Source organism: Lepisosteus oculatus, chromosome 2 (genome assembly GCF_040954835.1).
Source record: "Lepisosteus oculatus isolate fLepOcu1 chromosome 2, fLepOcu1.hap2, whole genome shotgun sequence".
NCBI lineage: Eukaryota > Metazoa > Chordata > Actinopteri > Semionotiformes > Lepisosteidae > Lepisosteus > Lepisosteus oculatus.
The window spans coordinates 32,465,626-32,485,652 of NC_090697.1; the positions used below are offsets into that span (position 1 = coordinate 32,465,626).

The window sequence follows — 20,027 nt, forward strand, 5'->3', positions numbered from 1 at the left end:
GCCATTTAGCCACCTTTTTTATTATACATTATTACTGAATGTATATTTCATATAGGGTTATTTGAACCAAATGGTACTATGAGAGTATCACAGATTGACTTTCAAAAAATTCAAAGACAAAAAGACAAAACAACATTAAAATGCATTATTTCCATCTGTCCGTTTATTTCTGTGCTATTTTACTCATTTGAGACTCAGATGTACAAGTACATCTTATTGTAGCTGCAATATACAAGCAGCTTCACTATCAAAATACAACTTTTATTTTAAAATACCCTGAGAACTGTCCTCTAGCTTTTGTTTTCTATTTTCTGTTTCTGGCCATTTTTTTCTTCTTTAGTTTACACTCAACTTCGTTCAATTTTTTTTAACATCAGTAGCAACTACAAAAGGAAGATTTAAAAAAGCTACCAAGAACCACAGCATCGGTAGGAGCTTTCAGAATAATTACATCACGTGTGATTTGCAAAAACCTGTGCTGAGAGATAAAGACCCTGTACCACATTATTTCAGATGGCTTTGTATTCACTCCAACCCCCACTCCCCAAAAAAGAAAAAAAAATCCACTTTTGGAATACAGTGTGATTAAGAGGAAAAAAGGCTGAGAATGCTACTTTGTTAGTTGGCTGTGAAGGTCACATAGCATAAAAGAACTTCCTCAGGGCAGAGAATAAATTAAATCCCAAAGAAAAAAAGAAAATGTGATTTCCAGAGTGTGAGTCTCAAACTCTAAATGACAATGATTGACAGCTAAACTATATCCGTGCAATATCGGAGACCGCACGTTCTCATTTACCTCAGCATTGCCAGCTAGCGCCCATTAAACATCCGTCTGATGCCCAAATTAACCTTCTCTGCAAACTGAAGGAGGCACAAACTATCATAATCAACCTTTCATTATCACAGCAGCGTCTAGTTAAAGGGTCAGAATAATTGTGCCATCAGAGCCCTGATTGTTTTCAATCAACAGACGGCCAGAGTGACAGCTTGGTGATTGAACAGTTTGATGAAACCACACTAGGCCTAATCAGGGGAGATGAAAGGGAGGCATGATTGGTGCAAATGAACAGTCATGCCTCTCCTCTTCTTTCACAATCTGAAATTACCCTTAAATTTTGCTTTCTTCCCTTACGAGTGCATTTGGAGAGAAGGTTTGATTTGTTATGAGTTATGACAGCACTGTGTTAGGAAACACAGGTAGGATGACTTCAGTGTGGGCATGTGAGAGAACAAAATAACTGGGAGGGTATACAGAAATGTATTGCAGGAAGAAAAATCACAAAATGTTCTTTTTGTAACCTTCTAAACACCAAGAGAATGCAGGGGTATACTTCTTTAGGACTATCTTTTGCAAATCGTTGTTCAAGACGACTCATATCAACTAGTAAATATATATACTGTATACTGTATATGATTTAAAATATTTTCTATACTTCTTTCAAATTCAATCCATAAATTCTGAAATCCTTTTACATTTCTGAAATTACAGAAGCACTCAATTTGGAATAGATAAAAAAACAAAGAAAATAGATGTACAAAACATGTACTAAAAATCAATCCAAAGCAAAAAAAAAAAACATAGTAGGATTCAGCTGTGTATTTTAATTGTTTTATTTTTTACTTTTAGATACTTAAATACTTAAAATACTTTTTTATTGCTTTTGAAGAGCTCTTTTTCATATCTTTGGTATTATTTTTCTTTCTTTTTTTATACTAACAATTTTAGTATAAAATGTATTTTGGTAAATGTTCTACTCTTCAGCTGGGTGTTCATTAGAATATATTATTTTGTAGCAGCCTTTTAGTTTTTGCTACAAAAATAGATCTGCAAACAGATTGGCATCAGGGAACATCTTGGGTGGTGTACAAATAGTAAACAATAAAAATGACAATTGAAACAGTCTACAGTACAAATATATATAATTTCTTACATCAATTATACATCCATATCTTTTTTGTGTAACATTGATTCAGTAGTTTTCTTTTTAAATTTCAACTTTGCAAAGTAATGCATACATACTGTACTATTCATATTTTTCTTCTTTTTTCTTGACATTTTTTTATAATGGGTTTCTGTGGAAAACATACATATTTTTTCTGCAGCTTGTTCAAACCTCAATGTACAGCAGTGTGTAAAAGAGAAGTGCTTATTTGTAAAGACTAATTATTTTTAATTATAAAAAACAAGTACAAAACAGAAACTGGGTCTTGGCCTGTAGAAATTAAACAAAACAACCCTTCACCACTGAGTCACTCAGCTTCCCACTAAACCCATTCTGAAATAACAAGAAGTGTTTCATATGACTTAAAATATACTTCTTCAATACAGCTTCAAGCACTAATGAATTGCTGTGTAAAATCGCATTTTCAACCATTCAGTGTCATATATTATACCCCCTAAAGCAAATCTTATTTAACTTTCTAATTAATGCAAGCTATTTTAATAGAAGTAGGGTAATCCATTCTGAGCCTTGCTTAATGTGTGGATACATCAGCTTGTAACAACAAGCCAGGTCACTAGAGCTATTTATACTCTTTCACTGTGCATTTCAAGGAAGCAGCACAAGAGAGAAAAAGGCATGACTCCTGATGATGTGAATTCTCCTTTGTGCATTGGTGAGAGAACACTATAAGAAAGACCAGACTCACCAGCCTCATGAAATCAGAGACAAAAAAACCTTACTTTGCCCAATACTTTAAAGGTATTTATCTGGCCACATACTGTAAATATAGCATAGTTACTAGATTAAAGATACATTTTTATTAAAATATGCTAATTTATAGTTTAAGGGAACGGGGTGATCTTTGTTAGTTTTAATAGAATTATAAAACGTGTTTTATCACAACATTAGAAAACCAAAATTTATAAAAAGGCTATACAGTTCACTGTTCCACTCTCCTGCTACACTGCTTTCTCTATTATGAAGCAATGACCCAGACAATCACTTCACAATTAAGACGACACTAACACACAGAATTCTACTGATGTTTTACACTGGCACCCCAGACTACACTTTATTATTTTTGTTGTTAAGTTAAATCATTTACATCTTAATAGATATGGAAATATAATTCCAACAAGGGTGATGTCAGATACTCCGCCGAATCAGGAAAACAATTACAAATAACAAAAAATAATCAAATTTTGTCAATCAGAATGTCTCTGCATACTTTCTGCAGTCTAAAGGATCCCAGTAAAACAGCATACTATTTCAAAGTCTGGCAGAGCTCAAAATATCAATGCTGTGTCCCATATACTAAATTAAATAATTCAAGGCAGTATGTTGGGAAAATAACAAATAAAAACACACACTTTGCTTTTAAAGATGAGCCGGGTCCACACTTCCGAACCATCCTCATTCGTGGCAATCACCTGCACCAGAACACACATTGAGACTCGCTACTATTTCTGAAGTCTCTGCCTTGTGCTCAAGTGAGTCGTATAGTCTTATTTAATAGAAGTTCATGAGGAGGTCTCACTCTAATCTTGTACTTCCGCTCATTCATTTAATGGATGGAGTCATTTCTGTGAATCCAACTCAGCACAATTAGTTTGGCATTTGTTTGTGATTCAAGCCTTTGATTACAAACATAGAAAATGTTAAATGTCTTGAAAAGGACCTTAAAATGTTAATGGTTTAAAATTCTGTAGTCATGACACTGTTATTCCTAACTGAGCATTGTATTTATTAATTTGTATTTATTTTTTAAAATGTATTATGTGGACATCTTGAGACTTTTTCATTCGTACACACACAAAGGAAACTCTTAGTTTCCAGTGTAATCTGTCATTCAGCCCTGACAGTCCATCTACAGTAAAACCTGACATGAGCATCTTCATACATTCACTTAAGGGACCCTCCTGCTGCCAAACTGAAACGCTTTCACATGTGAGCCAGTTCTTTTGACTATTTTGAACACAGAACCCGTGCAATGGACAGATACTGGGCACGAAACAACAAGCCCACCCTCTTCAGCAGAGAGCTCCAATCGGGGTGCAGCAGAGCCGGGCTCCTTTGTGTCAGCAGCTGCAGCACCCATCTGTCAGAGCACAGACGATGATGCACTTCCCAGCAATATACAGTACCACTTAAAGCGTCTATGTTACTTAGTCCTTCCCAGTTCTTAGCTTCTGTGAAAGAACATCACGGTCATAAACTGACAGGAAAGACTTGTCCTGCTGTAGTGTGGGTGGTAGTAATCAGACAGTTGTAATATACAGTATGTTTGCTCTTTGCAAAGTATAGAGTAAATTAAAGGAGTAAAATCATCTTTCATGCACACTAAAGGGCTGCCTTCCCCACTTTCAATGAATGTTTAATTGTGAACTGTAGCATTGAAAATAAAATCAAGACATCAAAACAAACAAAATAGTAATCTGTCCTCCTAGTCTGAACTAAAGCCAAACTGTTCTTTATCCAGATATCCTCATTTTTTGTTGAGAGCAGGGGCTTTTGCTCATGAGCCTTGCTCCAAATACAAAGGGGAACTTGCCACAGGAATTGATTTTGTTCTTTTTTCATACCGGTAAGCTTTACATATTCTCAAGAAGGGTCACTTTTTATCTCTCTATTTTTTAAACTCCTGTTGTGTGTGTGTGTGTGTGTTGTTTTTTTTTTTGTAGGGATGAGGACTGGGCAAAGTCAATGAGCACTTTATTAAAGAGAGGCAGGCTTGGTAATGAGCAATTCAGGAGTTTAATGAGATTTTGTAGATCTGTCTCTAGCCTGTCCATCAAGTTTCTGTTCTGTAAAGCGCCCCGACACTAATCCTCCACCCGCCCAATCTTCACCTAGAGCTGGATATTAGATTTTTTCATGGTATATTGCATTAACAGTATAACCTCAGCAGAAATCCAGGCAACTTAACTGCACTCGAGGCATTACAGGCAGGATGATTTGATTTCTTCAGCACTGTAGTACAAGCATAAAGGCATTTTCTCAACTAGCGAAAGAAGATCCTTGTAGCTCTAAAACATCTACTCATGGGCCTTTATTAAATATTTGTCTCATATCTCTAAATCTTAGGGTTAACTATTTGAGAAAAATAATTTTAGAAGCTTTCAAATAACAAGGTTTTCCCACTGTAATCGAGGGCTTATAACCATTAACTTCTTGAAGATAAAATACTTCATCTAATTCTTTTCATGTCAACACAGTAAAAACATATAGATATCGTGTGTTTATTTGCTGAGGGTAGTTAAAGATGTATAACCTAATACTTAATGAACTAAATCAATTAAAAATACTGATCATAATAATAATCTATGTTTTATTTATATATTATTATATATAAATAATTTAATAAAATACACCTAATAAATCCACAAAAAAGGGTGTTTTATTCTACCCTGCAATCCCCCATCCCTTATTCTTCGAATGAATAAATCATTCGGGTGGGGGAGGTGTATACAGCACAGTGGTAATGAATGGTTTCAACGTGCTTGGCTACAATAGGGTTGTATTCAACACCTATCTTGAAAACACCTTACTACAGCCAAAATTAAGACATTATTAAGTATTACCACTATCACTGCTGTTATAGGCTATGTCATCTATAGTCTTTTAGAAAATTAACAGTCTCAGGGAAAAAGGAAAGTCATTAGACGCATTTAAATCATCAGCAATTTATTTTGCAGTTAGAATTCTAAATTATGGCGTTGCGTAAGTGTATATTAAATCCTGGTTGCTGCTCTGAAATGTAAAATTGTGAAACAATCAGCATTTTTTCTCCTCTGATAAATTGTGTTAAAAGTAATTTCTAAATACATATGGAACATTACACAAATGTAACACTGTAAATATAATAATCTGCCTTCTGAGGTCTAGCAAGTGTAACTCTCCCTTCCTTTGAGCTCTGGCTCAATTAATTTACCGACCCCTGGGAGAATTCTCCTTCCAACCAGAGCACAAAACAGTCTTAATGCTCCTGTTCCATTGTGCATTTTAAATGCAGCAGGTTGCTGTGACTGATGATGGAATAAAACTACCAGTCAAGTAAGTGTAATGAGTGGTCCCACCAGTGAAGGGAACAATTGCTACCTTTATTTATTTATTTTTTTACTGGCTGAAATAGTACTGTGTTTTTTATAGAGTCTATTTTATCCAAGCCAAAGAAAATAGCACAGGATAGGAAAATTCCCTTAATATCCTAACTGATCCCAGTTTCAATACTGAGTGACTTGCACAGCATCCTGCCTGCCGTCAGAAAGCACTGCTCTAGTGTCAAAGCAAGCCCCGACAGATGGAAGCCCAGATTCAAACATCCTCCCCAACCACAAGAAATTCCCAACGCATCAATTGATGGTGTCTTTCTATTTGCCAGAGGCTTCTGGCAACATCAAAGTATTGGTTTTAGGAAATTATGATTGGCAAGTGGATCGAAGTCTTGACTTCAGCTGGGTCTGGGTCTGCTGACGTGTCTCAGGTGTTTGATAATACAAAGTAGCACACTGCAACACAAAATGAGCTGTAGCCTTGAACTAGGCTATATACAGTTTACGTATAATCTCGTCATTGATTTTTTATTACCATCAAAATAACATAAACTTTCATCTACAAAATGCTAAAACCTTTAGAGGGACAAAAAATGCATTCATGTTCTGCATATTTTCTAACACTACCAATCATTATAACTATTAAGATGAGAGCTACAAAAGTACCAGGATGCAAACTCAAATTTACAAAATTAAAAAAAAAATCTAAGAAAGTCTGGGGATGTGTTTGCCAACAAGCCGTACAGAGCTCATATAAAACTCCTATTAAGCATATAAAATCAACTATATATGAGACGATAATCCTTTGTGTGAATAATCTGTCTTTATTTTACACAGTTAAACTAACATATTTTAGTAAGAAAGAATAACCATCTCTTTACTCCTAAACACCTAATAAATGCTTTCATGAATGAGCTGAAAACCCTGAACAAGTGCAGAGGACTACTGTAATATAACTCAGCCTTGGAAAAAAGCCTGCTTTTCACCTTGTCAGGTAATCCTGCTTAAAGCCACAATGACCCCAGTAAAAATATTGGTATGGGTCACGTGACTGTTCACCATAGACCCTACAAAGAGAATTTCAAAATGCCACCCCTTACATAGCAGTAGAAGGCGTTAAAGCTTTGAAGAAAATGAATTGACCTGAAGGGACCAGTCGATAAGTAATTAGTAATGAACAAGGCTCAGATGCTATCTGTACCTCTTGCGGGAACTTAACAGCTTCACTTTATGCTGGAGCCATTCTCCTGAACATAGTAATCCTGTAAAGGGGGGTACCCATTCTATCTACTCTGAAAAAAAGCATTCTTAGCAACAGCCTCAGACCCCTGCCCAGTCAATTAGGGACAGAAACCTCACACCGAGCAGTGCGGACCTGTCATGAGTTTGCCTAAAACAGGCATTAAACTGACCAAATTGCTTAGCGGCTAGTGGATTGAGAGGTCATGCCTCTGATCCCCAGATGGGGCTGCCCCAGTCTAGACTTTCGACTGACACAAAAGGCCTCCAGGGACTGTTTGCCCTTCTGTCTGACGCACAGATAAATTTCAAAACGATTACAAAGAGAAAATGCCCCGAGGATCTCAGTCAGCTGTTCAGTGTCTGATCTCTTGCAGAAGGGACGATACATGCTGCCAGCGATAAAAATGGCTCAAAGTATGCATACATTAGGCTTTCTCTGTGGGCCCCCTTTGCCACTACACGTACGGTGTGTTATTGTGTGATTAAGACGTCTACAGGGACTCATAGACATTGCATTTGTTGTACATTCTTGATACCTAAAGATAAAGCAAATACAACTTCATGACCCAGCAGAAAAATCAATGAGAACTGCTGCCTGAAAGGTGTAGAAAATTATTGTAATTAGGAACATTACCGTAAGAAGGATATGCTTACACAAGAATGAGATACCCAAGGATGGATACTTTAGGTTCTATATACAGGAGAAGGTAAAAGTATATTTTATTGTAAATTATTTCAAGTACTGGGTTCTAATTTATAAAATGAAAGAAAAATGAAATCTTGCTTTTAGTCAAGATGCTTTGGGGCTGTAAGTGCAATCGGTGTTAGCTTCAAACTGAGTTAACAAGTAAATGTGCTTAAATAAAAAAAATCCCTACAACTGTTTGTTCTTAAATTATGATGAATGACAATTAATGATCCTTCACCATGAGATCTATCTTTATTCACATCACTTGGCTATCCGTGCACTGCATCCCATCATATCTCATATTAATGTGCTTCATCGTGCAGGATGTTTAGAAGGGAGGTGAAAAAAACATGTTTTGATCATTGGACATATGCCGTGCTGTTGATGAATCTGAAACCAAGGTTATGCCTCTTTCTAGTACCTTTTAACTACAGCGCATACGCATATTCAAAACAACAATGCTATCTGAACAGTCGGAATAAAGAAACTGTCTTTAAGCTGTGTGTAGGAAATAAAAAGAAAGAGAACAGTTCATGCTAGATGGCTCCCTATTAGCACATCAATGGTGTCAGTTCAGGGCTCGATGGGCTTCTGCGCTTTGCCACACTTATTTACATCCTTTTGTCTTCCTCTGCCTGCACTTTGAAAGGATCTCTCCGGCGGATCAGTCACACACCGGGGCACACAACGGCTGAGGCTGGGCGTGCCGAGGCTCCCCTTCCTGAGCGGCCGGTGGGAAAGGAGCCAGCTCGGGCCGCCTGGCGGGACCGGGCTGTCGGAGAACCCCTCCGCCGGCTCCGGCCCCTGACCTGAACCTGGCTTTGTCGGGCACTGATCTCCGCAGCGCAGGGTCAGAACCTTCAGAGGTTGGCGTGTTGAACCACAGCGGGCGTCTTTGTTCTGCATTTTGTTTCATATGCTAATGAGGGCCTGCTCAGCAGAGAACTGGGAAGCATGAAAAGCAGCTCTGCAAATATAGCTGCCGAAAGATAAAGTGAGGGGAAAGCCCCACTTTGCATTCCATGGCTGACTATAGCTTTAAAGGCACTGTCCAGGCACCCCGACTTGAGAAGAAACTAGGTGTCAAGGGATTGGGGATCCAGAGTAAATATCAGGTTTAGGGTAGCACACAATCTGTGATTCATCTATGAAAATAAAACACATTTCACACAATAGTAAGAAACTATAAAGCCTGAACATTCAATTCAATTTCCTAGGTATAATTTGCATTAGTATCATGAAAAATATTCTCATTGTACTGTATATTAGACCAATATTTGCTTTACAGAGAAATCTAAACCAGAATTTCTTTTAACTATAATATTTGACATGGGACATGTATAAGCTAATATTGTTGCAATGTGTTGGCTTTGTTTTACATACTAACATGTACCTACATATAATACAATTTGTCACATATGATCAAATTGAATCATGTAATTTGTCATATCTTCCCAGCACAGCTCTAAGGTTGGGGTGAAAAGAAAGAAACGGTCATGTCATCTGTGCTGGTATGCACAGAGATGGTCACATTCATGAGCCCAGACCCTGGCCTGTTTGACATTTTAGGGTAGGTGATACTGAGTGAGGGTCTGCTCAGCTGCACTGTGACCTAATGACATGTCACACTCAATCTGCCATCAAATGTTTTACACGAAAGGGCATAGAATTATGTATACATTTAAACATTAAATGAAGACTTGTACATACACTGATGCAAGCAACCAAAAGGGTCATATCAACTAGGTTCCATATGTTTTCTACAGGAGGTCTGGATAAGTGATATACTAGGAGCACATATCACATGAGAAAACCTCACAGTGCTGTCAGTGGTCAAATGTAGACCAAAGGGGAGAATGTCCAAACAAATATTCCTTTCAAGGAGCACAGTCTTCATCCGAGGAGAAAGAAATCAGGGGACAAAGAAAGACCAGAATGCTGGAGTGTCAGATAGTGTCAAGAGCAGCATAATCAACACATGAGAAACCATGGATGGATTAATAAACAAACACACCGCTAGATACATGCTGATATGAAAAAATCCATCAAACGGCCAAAAAGACATGGTTTCGATACAGCAGAACTCGGCAGCAGACATCTGGTAGCACTGACATCTGCTCGTTACCTGCCAGATCTGCTCCTCGCTGAGCGAGGTGAGTCGGTCACTCTTCAGAACCTCCCGCAGGAGCTTGTAGGGAAGCAGCAGGACCTCCTCCTCATGGGACCTCAGCAGCTCGGACAGGTGCCTCACCAGGAAGCCCACCACCGCCTCCTCCAGTGGCGTCAGGTTGAACAGGTCGGCCAGCTTGTACAGGTCCAGGTAATTGAAACTGTTCAGCTCCTGGAGCCAAACACAAAGCACATCGGCCAGCAGGGTTACCAGCAGGTATAGAGAGAGACGGTGCTATACAAGGCAGGCGCTGGGGAAAGGAAGGCATTAATACAAACAGTCAAGACCCACTTTGTATTCAAACTGACAATAAATACACATAGAGGCTTGCTAGTAAATTTTTAACTCTAGGGACAAATACTGTAATTATACATTCCTTTGTATAAAATATATTTAGTAAATACCAAGTACAGTATACTAAAATACTGTATATGCAAGTCCTAAAAATATGAGTAATTGCATCAGCATCTACATCTAAAACAAAATGCATTGCAAGGTTCAGTGAACATTTGAAAGAACAAAGGTCGTTTTTTTGCGTCGTTTCTGTAGATACTGGAGATTTAAAAAGAGAATGCAAAACACCCAGACAAGTAAAGTTAACAACAAAAATAATGCCTGTGGTTTTATTAGGCATTACTATATACTATATACAAGGAACAAAAAACAAATGTTTTGTTAAAAACCCTCTTCACTTAACAGAACTGATTGTAAATGTAATGAAGAAAATGTTTCAGGCTGCATTGAACAGAAAGTTCTTTTAGAGGAAGGCAAGTACAATTTAAATTGAATAGCAAAAAACTGATCTTACCTCGTATTTTACGATTACAAACCAATGATTACCATGTCATGTAACTGCATGCATGAAAAGGTAGAAATTATGTTAGGCAGCAGAATGATTTTAAAGCACAACAGTGCCAAGTTGTATCTTACAGTGATGTATTATTAGAAAAATAAATCAAGATTCAAGCCATCTATTTTTTCTACACTGAACCTTAACCTTCAAAATTTAATAAGATTTTTTCTCAGGTATTTTTTTCTTCGTAGTATATTTTAATGTTCAAAGCCATCTCTTTAATACTCTTTTTTAGTTTTGCATTCGACATATAAATATGCCCATTTCTTTGACCCTGCTTAAGTAAAAAAAGGACAGATATCTGAATAGCACAAAATTGGATTATATTGAAAGATTAACAGCAATTCTGTTATTAAGTAGGATTTGTTATTCTATGTATTTTACTGTTGATATTTTTAAAAGTGAATGTTTACTCCAATCCATTCATGAGAGGCAGAGCACAACAGCAACAGCAATCAATGAAAAATAAAAAATAATCAGTAAAGAAAAGCCCCTAGTCTGTTTGGGAGCTTCTCTTAGCTCAGACCCATAGCTCTGAAGAGGAAGCAATTACATGACCTCCTATTCCACCCTTTGTTTCAATATGAAACACTCTTGATATCAAAATTGCCCAGACTAGAAATACTGAGATATTTGACTGCTGTTCTATATCACTTCATCTACACAAATATCAGTTTACAATGACAATAGTATCCAAACTTCAGTAAATTAAGGGGCAGGAAGACTTCTGTATGCTTCATGTTATTTAGTTTTCATTCTTTTCTTTCAGTATTGAGTTTCTACAGAAAATACAGAAAGTAAATACAATGGATGTGCACTACAGAATTACATAGTGTAATGAATAGCATTTTCTGCTTAGCTGTTTGTATTTTTTAACTTCAAATGACTGGGTTTCCAAATAAACAGGATAAAGCACAAGCTAATAAGAACAAAGAAAAATGCCACAGAACGGAATAAAAAAGATAACTATCCTGTTAGTCAGGCAGAGGATTTTGTTTAGGAAGTGACACTGATAAGCCTTGAATTAAAATATTGCCACAGTTAAACTGGAGCTGTTCACTGTATGTTAACCCGCCATCTTTTAGGATGCATTCCTCATGCACAGGAAAGTGCTGAACTAATGCTGTTTAAGAACAAATTAATGTGCACAGATAAAATACACCTCCAGCAGTGAGATAATAATTTCCCTTTACAGTATCATTATTGGACATGCTCCTTGTTTAATAAGATGTATTTAATTCATAACCTAATGAGTGATACATAAAGAAATGGAGATGAACCCTGCAATTACTTTCATGTGAGTGTGTCACCTTATTTGTGAAACCTGGGTGTAATCTGCATTCAATAAGAACAAATGACCAATTTTGCAATGCAGAGTGATAAATGGCCTTCACCACTACCAGCAAAGCTAAGAATCAGCTGCCAGTGAATGCTTTTTTTTGTAATCTGCTTTAAAATTACACCATACATTAGATAGTGTTAGGCAAATAAAGGTAATTTACAGCTGATTAAACCAGCGGTCTCTATTATTAAACCAAATTTATCATCTGAGCTAGAGGAGCGACCTGAGGTATTGAATGAAAACAGTGGAATGCTGCCATCTGCTGTTGATGTGTGCTCATTGTTTTATTTTAGGGTAATAAAACAGCTACTGTACAGTACGTGCTCTTTTAACTTGTGACTTACATTAAGTTACCACTATGTTTACAGTTTTCTTATCTGTTATCTGTGCTTTATATACTTTATATTAAATTTTGGACCTGTCTTAAAATAGAAACCAGCTGCTTAACAAATGCTTCTTATTGCTTTCCCTGTTGTCAAGAACTGGATTTGCTATTTGTAATTGACAGCTGGATCAAATTTTACAGTTAAGTAAAATGTACTTTCAGTCCTAACAGCGATTGAAATTATCAAATATCTAATGCTGTTGCATTACTCTCCTGTGGATAGTAAGATACAGAGATTTATGTACTTCACCAGAATTGTCTTTTTGTTCATTCTAGTCAATAAGCGAAATTACGTTTTTACGTCTTTAATTTATAATAATTAATAATAATTGCTTACACTTATATAGCGCTTTTCTGGACACTCCACTCAAAGCGCTTTACAGGTAATGGGGACTCCCCTCCACCACCACCAATGTGCAGCATCCACCTGGATGATGCGACGGCAGCCATAGTGCGCCAGAACGCTCACCACACATCAGCTATCAGTGGGGAGGAGAGCAGAGTAATGAAGCCAATTCATAGAGGGGGATTATTAGGAGGCCATGATTAGTAAGGGCCAATTGGAAATTTGGCCAGGACACCGGGGTACACCCCTACTCTTTTCGAGAAGAGCCCTGGGATTTTTAATGACCACAGAGAGTCAGGACCTCGGTTTTACGTCTCATCCGAAGGACGGCGCCTGTTTACAGTATAGTGTCCCCATCACTATACTGGGGCATTAGGACCCACATGGACCACAGGGTGAGCGCCCCCTGCTGGCCCCACTAACACCTCTTCCAGCAGCAACCTTAGTTTTTCCCAGGAGGTCTCCCATCCAGGTACTGACCAGGCTCACACCTGCTTAGCTTCAGTGGGTTGCCAGTTGTGAGTTGCAGGGTGATATGGCTGCTGGCTGCTGGCTGCTGGCTGTCTTTAACACCGTTAACGCGCTTTGTTTAACTTTTTAAAAGGCGTATGCCCAAGTGCATATTTTCAATGCTTCAGATTCAGGTCTATTTTTTTTAATTTCGAAAATTTTAGAATTTTGTTACAAAAATGGATCCGCCTGATTTGAAACGGATAAGTTGTCTTTCACACCATAGCGCGCAGCAGGGAAGGGACGAGGAAGTGTAGGCAGACACGCCTACCTTCAAGACACTCCCGTTTCACATCTCCCAGGAAGCACAGCCCCGCAGGGGTGCCTCCGCACACACGGGAGGAGGGGCGTATCCTTCACAAACAGCGCCGCAGGTCCGTACGTGCCTTGGAGGATAGGGCGAGTAAGCCCTCCTCAGCCAATACAGCACTGCTGCTCTGGGAATCCAGGTCATAGTCGGTTAGTGACATGATCTAGGATCGAAACCGTGGTTATGGCTCAGGCGAGAGCCGTAGACCACGGTTGATCAGTTGAGCCACACGGAAGGTTTTATGTTTTAACATAAACTGCACAATGGATATTAGACATTTAGGACAGAGAATAGAAAACTATACTCGGGGTTCATTCACGAAACAGGTTGACAGAGTTTTGGTATCACAATAAGTACCAAACAAGCAAGATATGCCAAATCATTTTACGATACAGTTCATAGCATTTATGTTTACTATACAAATAAGGTAAATGTTGTAATATGCAGTATGGAGCATGTAAAAATTGTGAACAACTAAAATAATTTTTGTACGTTTTTTACAAGACGACTGAATGCACAGAAGCAAAAAATCACAGTTTTGTGTACTGGATTAATGAGAATGATGCACTTTATGATTCAAATTGACTTGAGATGACTGCCTCACAACAAAAGATTCATTTTTAAGACTTTTTTCGTGGTTGGTTATCCATTATTTTCAAAATTGTTCCACAACGTTTTTTTCTAAAAACAATATACGTTTTTAATTAATTATATGAGTGTTATCTACTTCTCTTTAGACTACAGAGACAGCATCATGTGTTATCAGTGCTAAAAACTCATACCATATCCAATTTGTGCAGAGAACTGACTTCAGATCAAACAGCACTAGGTATTGGCAAAAACCGACACAGAAAGTACATTGAGGCGCTCGCTCTATTGGTCAGGGGTCCTGGTGTTATGTTAGTACAGTGCAATTGTATAATATATTACTTGCACCGTGATGACATTTTTCCCCAAATGTATTTTATTTTCCTTTCAGGATTAAACTTTAAACTTCAGATGTACAGTACACTACTTCACTCAATCATTTTAGCAATGGTGAAAGGAAATGGAAAAAAAATCCACCAATTTCTGTTTCTTCCAGTGCCAAAGAAGCATGTTATAGAGGCTGCTTCGAATTAGGATTAGGATTTAGAAAACACAAATGACACAAATGAACTGACTTCTTATCTACTAAATTAATTAAATGATGTCATCAAAGTCTGAGATGTATATAATATAAGAAGTAAATTATATGATGAAGGAAACAGATAGGATCACCCAAGAGGAATATTTTAGTCTCAATAGTGAAACACAGGCACAGGGTCTATGGAGGTGAAATTTAAGTGAATTAATAATGCAATTTAATAATTTCTGTGAACCTGTGGAAAAAGTGTAATTTTAAGGAAAAGTGGACTTAACTGATAATGATCAGGCACATGTAAGAAGCTATGTCCAGTTTTCATGAGAAGAGAATAAAAATATGTTGTGTTATTTGTTTATGTTTACTGTTTGTACTGTATATTTATTGCTCCTGTAGGGGTTTGATCACGGATGCTTACAGACTCCAAGCACACAAAGCACCACTCCCTGGACAGCCAATACCATATCCCCACCTCACCTTAAGGCTGGTTGACTGCACAGCAGAGTTTTACACCTCCCTGTTTCATAATGTATATTCCTGTTCCACATCCTTCCTCTAGAGGGCGCTCCTACCCTTTTCTGTTATGATTAGGATCTATTATTTCCTGGTGTGTCTTGTTCGTATTTTGGTTAAAAGCATAGCGTCTCCGCAGTTCCGGGCTCAGCACTGGAAGACGTCTGAAGGCCCGCCTATCCATGGTGCTCAGGAGAAGCCTGAGGGCAAGGCCTTTTCCCCAGGCGTCCTGACCTTCTGAGGCCGGGGCTCGGAGTGCTTGGTCCCGTTAAGGTTTTGTGATCCCAGTCTCAGTTCCCCTTCCCGGGGATTTTAATGGTCCTCGTCCCAGAATGATCTCCCGGCCTCTGGACAACGGACTGCACCCTGATAACCCCTTTTTGGACCCCTCTGGACTTGATTGCCTCCCCCCTGTCTGTCAACCCATCCTGACCCTGCAGTATCTTCCCCTGATGTCCTTCTCCAGACCCTTCCGGATTATACCGTCACACATAGGGTCTTTAACTACGCACTACACGGGAGTCAGAACCGGCTCCCGTAACAATTCCTACGTAACTGAAATTTTAGTTAAAGCTATTAATCACAAATGGTTGTTATCAGATTGTCTGTGAAGTACTTTAACATTCATTCTTCAACTGGATTAATGACCTAAAAAAAGATAATTCAGGATTTCCTGTTGTAATTATGATAAGTATGTGTCATGGAATATAAAAGGTAATATGTGTTTAGCAATATAAATGTGAGTACTGTACATATGTACACAGTGTGTTGTTTTATATGAGGCATTTTAAAGTGTACGTTATCACCAGTGTAATTGAAGGAACCAATGTGTTAGATTGTTTTTGCATTGCTCAACAAAAGCTCTCAGGGCTCCACAAAAGCTTTCATTGCTCAGAGAAGCTGATAGGTAAGTCTGTATAACAATATGAAACTGTTAAGGTCTGTTTAAATTGAAGCTACTGTTTTGTTTTTGGTGATCACAATTTTATGCACGATTTTCAGAAATTGCATTCTAACATCAAATATTTGATATTTACGAATAACATTTATTCATAAAGTGCCTTTCCAAAACCAAGGATTATACAGTTATAAAAATACATTAAAAAGTAAAAGAAACAAAGAAATGAGAACATACAGCATAAACTTTAAGACAGTCAAACATAGGACCTAGTAAAAAGGTCAGTTTGAAGTTTAGATCTGAAAAGAGTCAAAGAATATCTCAAAGAGTCAAAGGAAGGGCATTCCATAACAATGGAGCAGTGGCAGGAAAAGAACAGTCTCAGAAAGTCCAAGATTAGTCCGGGGTACAGTAAGCAAAGGACCAGCCTCAACTGAATGGAGCCTATGGGAGGGAATGTAAACATGAGTTATCTATAGTTATAAACAGTTTAGATATGTATGATGGAGCCAGATGATTTAACGCCTTAAAAGTCAGTTACAAGATCTTACACTGAATATGTGACTTTATAGGCATCCAATGTAGTGATTGAAGTGTAGGAGTGATGTGCTTCCAGTGTCTGGTGGGAGTTAGAAGTCTAGCTGCAGATTCTTGAACATTTGCAACTTACTGAGAAGAGTGTTTGGGAGCCCATAGAGGAAAGAGTAGGAGAAATGAAGCCTTGATGTTATAAACGTGCGAATCAAGACCTCGGCATCGGACATAAATAGAAATTGCCTAATGTGGGCAATATTTCCCAGGTGTAAAAAGATGTCAAATTTTTCACATGGGGCTCAAAAGACAGGGGAAGTTCAAGTGTGACTCCCATATTTCTGACTATGGCTGAAGTGTGAATGGGAAGCATTCAACTACTGTATTACTGTGAAGCTCTCCAGCTTTTCCAGCTGACATTTGTTACCAATCAGTAAAAGTTCTTGTCACTATTTAGCTTTAGGAAGTTTTATGTCAACCAGAGCTTCATGTCACACAGAGAAGACATAAGTGACAGAGGAGGAAGATCAGAGGGGGGAAAAGGTATTAGCCTACATCTGAGTATCATCTGCATAACAATGAAACTGAAGAGTTTGTATACAAGTTTGTATATAATCTGACCGAGACAAAGCATATAAATAATAAAAAGCAATGGGCCCAAGACTGAAGCATGAGGCACACCTTGATTGACTGGGGCCATGGGGGATTTTTGAAGACCAAGGAAAAACATCATGCTGCCTGCCAGTCAGATATGAGTAGAAAAAGCTAAAAAAAAACGTACCATTGACAGACAATAATGTTTGCAAGCATTTGAGTAACAATGAATGTTTTACTGTATCAAAAACCATACTAGGATCAGGGAGCATAAGAACACTTACAGCCCCAGTGTCTGACACAATAAATAAATCTTTCATAACCCTGACAAGAACAGTCTCAGTTATGATTAGAGTGAAAAGCAGAGTTTATAATTCTCCATATTTTCACTGTTCTCAGTGTTCTCCCAAAAACTATTTTCTTGATTGTGTATTGTTCATTTTTGTTGTTTTGCAACCTCCTTTCAAATGCAATTAGCATTTTGTCTTCACTAAATTTAAATGCAGTTAATATTTCTCATTATCCTCTAACATTGGGATGTTGTTGGCATTAACTCTACTAATACAGTATATAACATCATATTCCGGTTACTGTACACTATTTAGGTCCCAGTTCTGTTAAAAAGAATATTGTTGGAGCATCTCGTTCAACAAGCATAAAAAAAATGCGCAAAGATATACACCGACCCCTTGCTACATGAATGCTCAATTCAAGAATTTTTGCTATAATAAAACTTGTATTTTTAAAATCTGTTTATCACCGTATGAAGCCATTTTTGCTCGTCATAGGTCTTTCCCTGGTTATCTCACTGTGATTTTAAGATTTGTATTATATTCCACATATAATGGCAAGTGCTTTTGTCAGGGTTTGGTGTGCTTTTTTCTCCACTTTGTGTCTATGTTCTTCCTTTAATCAAGGTCTCCAAGCTTTCCATGTGCAAGCAGTATGGCAGGTGACAATCAATGAATGACATAGTTCATCAATTACCACATAGTTAGTGGTGACACATTAGACTGTGTGGGGGTACTGAACAGGCTGATCTGGACCTGAAACAAGGGTGTCAAGGATGTCGGAAAGGACGAACTGTGGAATGACAGGAGAGCGAAAAGACCCTACGCGTAGCGGCGAGACGGGGGTTAGCCGGGCTCAGCTGTTCAGGAAATGCCGTATAGAAACCTATCCCCTCAGGTAGCGGACGTGGGGCGACCTGGTGCTAGGCGGGTCTCAGGACAGCCGAACGTCAATGCTGAGCCAGTAGCAGAGCAGAAGCAGGAAATAAATAGGCTACACAACAAGACGCACCAGAAAGACAAGAATAATCACAGGGAACTAGGAACAGGAGGAAAGTAGAGTGCTCTCTAGGTGTACTGGGCATGACAAAGGGGAAAGAGAAGAAGCACAGGGTACAAAGGAAGAAGGGATAATGCTCTGTGACACATGGACAACTGCATGCAGTCACTTCCTTAACTAAGACCCAATTTAGGTTTACCTATCTCCCATGATCACCTGGACACTCCTGTCCCTCATTCAAGCCCTGGAGTAGCTATAAGAACATGCCTTTTGCCTACCTGAATGAGATACTGAGAGCACAGGCTGAGGAGCTCCAGCAGCTGAAGATGACTTCCTGCTGCCAGTACATCTTGAATGATACCTGGCTCCAACAATATCTAAAAAAGAAGAAAAAAGAAATTGATATTTATAGTGGCATACTGTAGTAATTATATTGATATTCATAGTACTTGGTTTGTACTTTATACTTGGACCCTAACTAATAATAATTTGGTTAGGTAAGATGTTTACCAGCTTCTATACAAAGAGCTCCATATTCAGGAGCATTTATCACAGCACAGAGTCTTCTATCTCAGCACAGCATCTGCAGGATCCCGTCTTCACGATATGTGTCACTTGTTCTTGTGTTCTCTTCCTAGTTCAGCGATCGACTTGTATAGGCTGGAGCAGGGGGCACAGGTGTTATGTGCTCTAGTGAATGCCAGTATCAAACATTGTTTGGCTGGCACTTCGAGAAAAGTAAAGAATCATCTTGCAAGAGTAATCTTGCACAGACTCTGTCTTCGTGGCATCACAAGATATTGATTTTGAAATAAGGTGCAAAATTGGTTGTATTTTATAAATATCCATCAAGTTTTCAAAAAAAATATATCAGACTTTTAATATAATATAATTTTTATATCAGACTTCTAATTCCTAAATTTGGAAGTAATGCTAACACAATAATGAGATCTATTCCTGCCTCATATTTTTTATTGTTGTGACAGACAATAGTTTATTAAACAAGTGACCAAATGGCCACAATTTTGCAACACATCACAGCATTGATTTCATTACATTTTCACTGATATGCTTGGAGATATCGGAACATTTAGTGAACACCAATTCACCAATTCACTGATTTCCATGAGACATAAATAGGCAGACATTCAGTGGGTTTTTCAGCCTCATCTGTGCTACATGCACAAAAAAGTGTTTTATCCACCAACCATTACCTCTAAACCCTTGTCTCAATTGG

General features: G+C 38.1%; 1 protein-coding gene across 3 annotated transcripts in view; it reads right to left on the reverse strand.

Moving 5' to 3' along the window:
• klhl32 (kelch-like family member 32) overlaps positions 1-20,027 on the reverse strand; it is a 78,644-nt gene that overhangs the window by 15,902 nt on the left and 42,715 nt on the right. For all 3 annotated transcript variants that reach the window (XM_015355416.2, XM_006626275.3, XM_015355420.2), the window contains 2 exons: positions 19,069-19,167; positions 10,051-10,266 (listed from right to left, as the gene is read on the reverse strand). In XM_015355416.2, the coding sequence (XP_015210902.1) occupies positions 10,051-10,266; positions 19,069-19,167 (315 nt within the window). The remainder of the gene's footprint in view (positions 1-10,050; positions 10,267-19,068; positions 19,168-20,027) is intronic.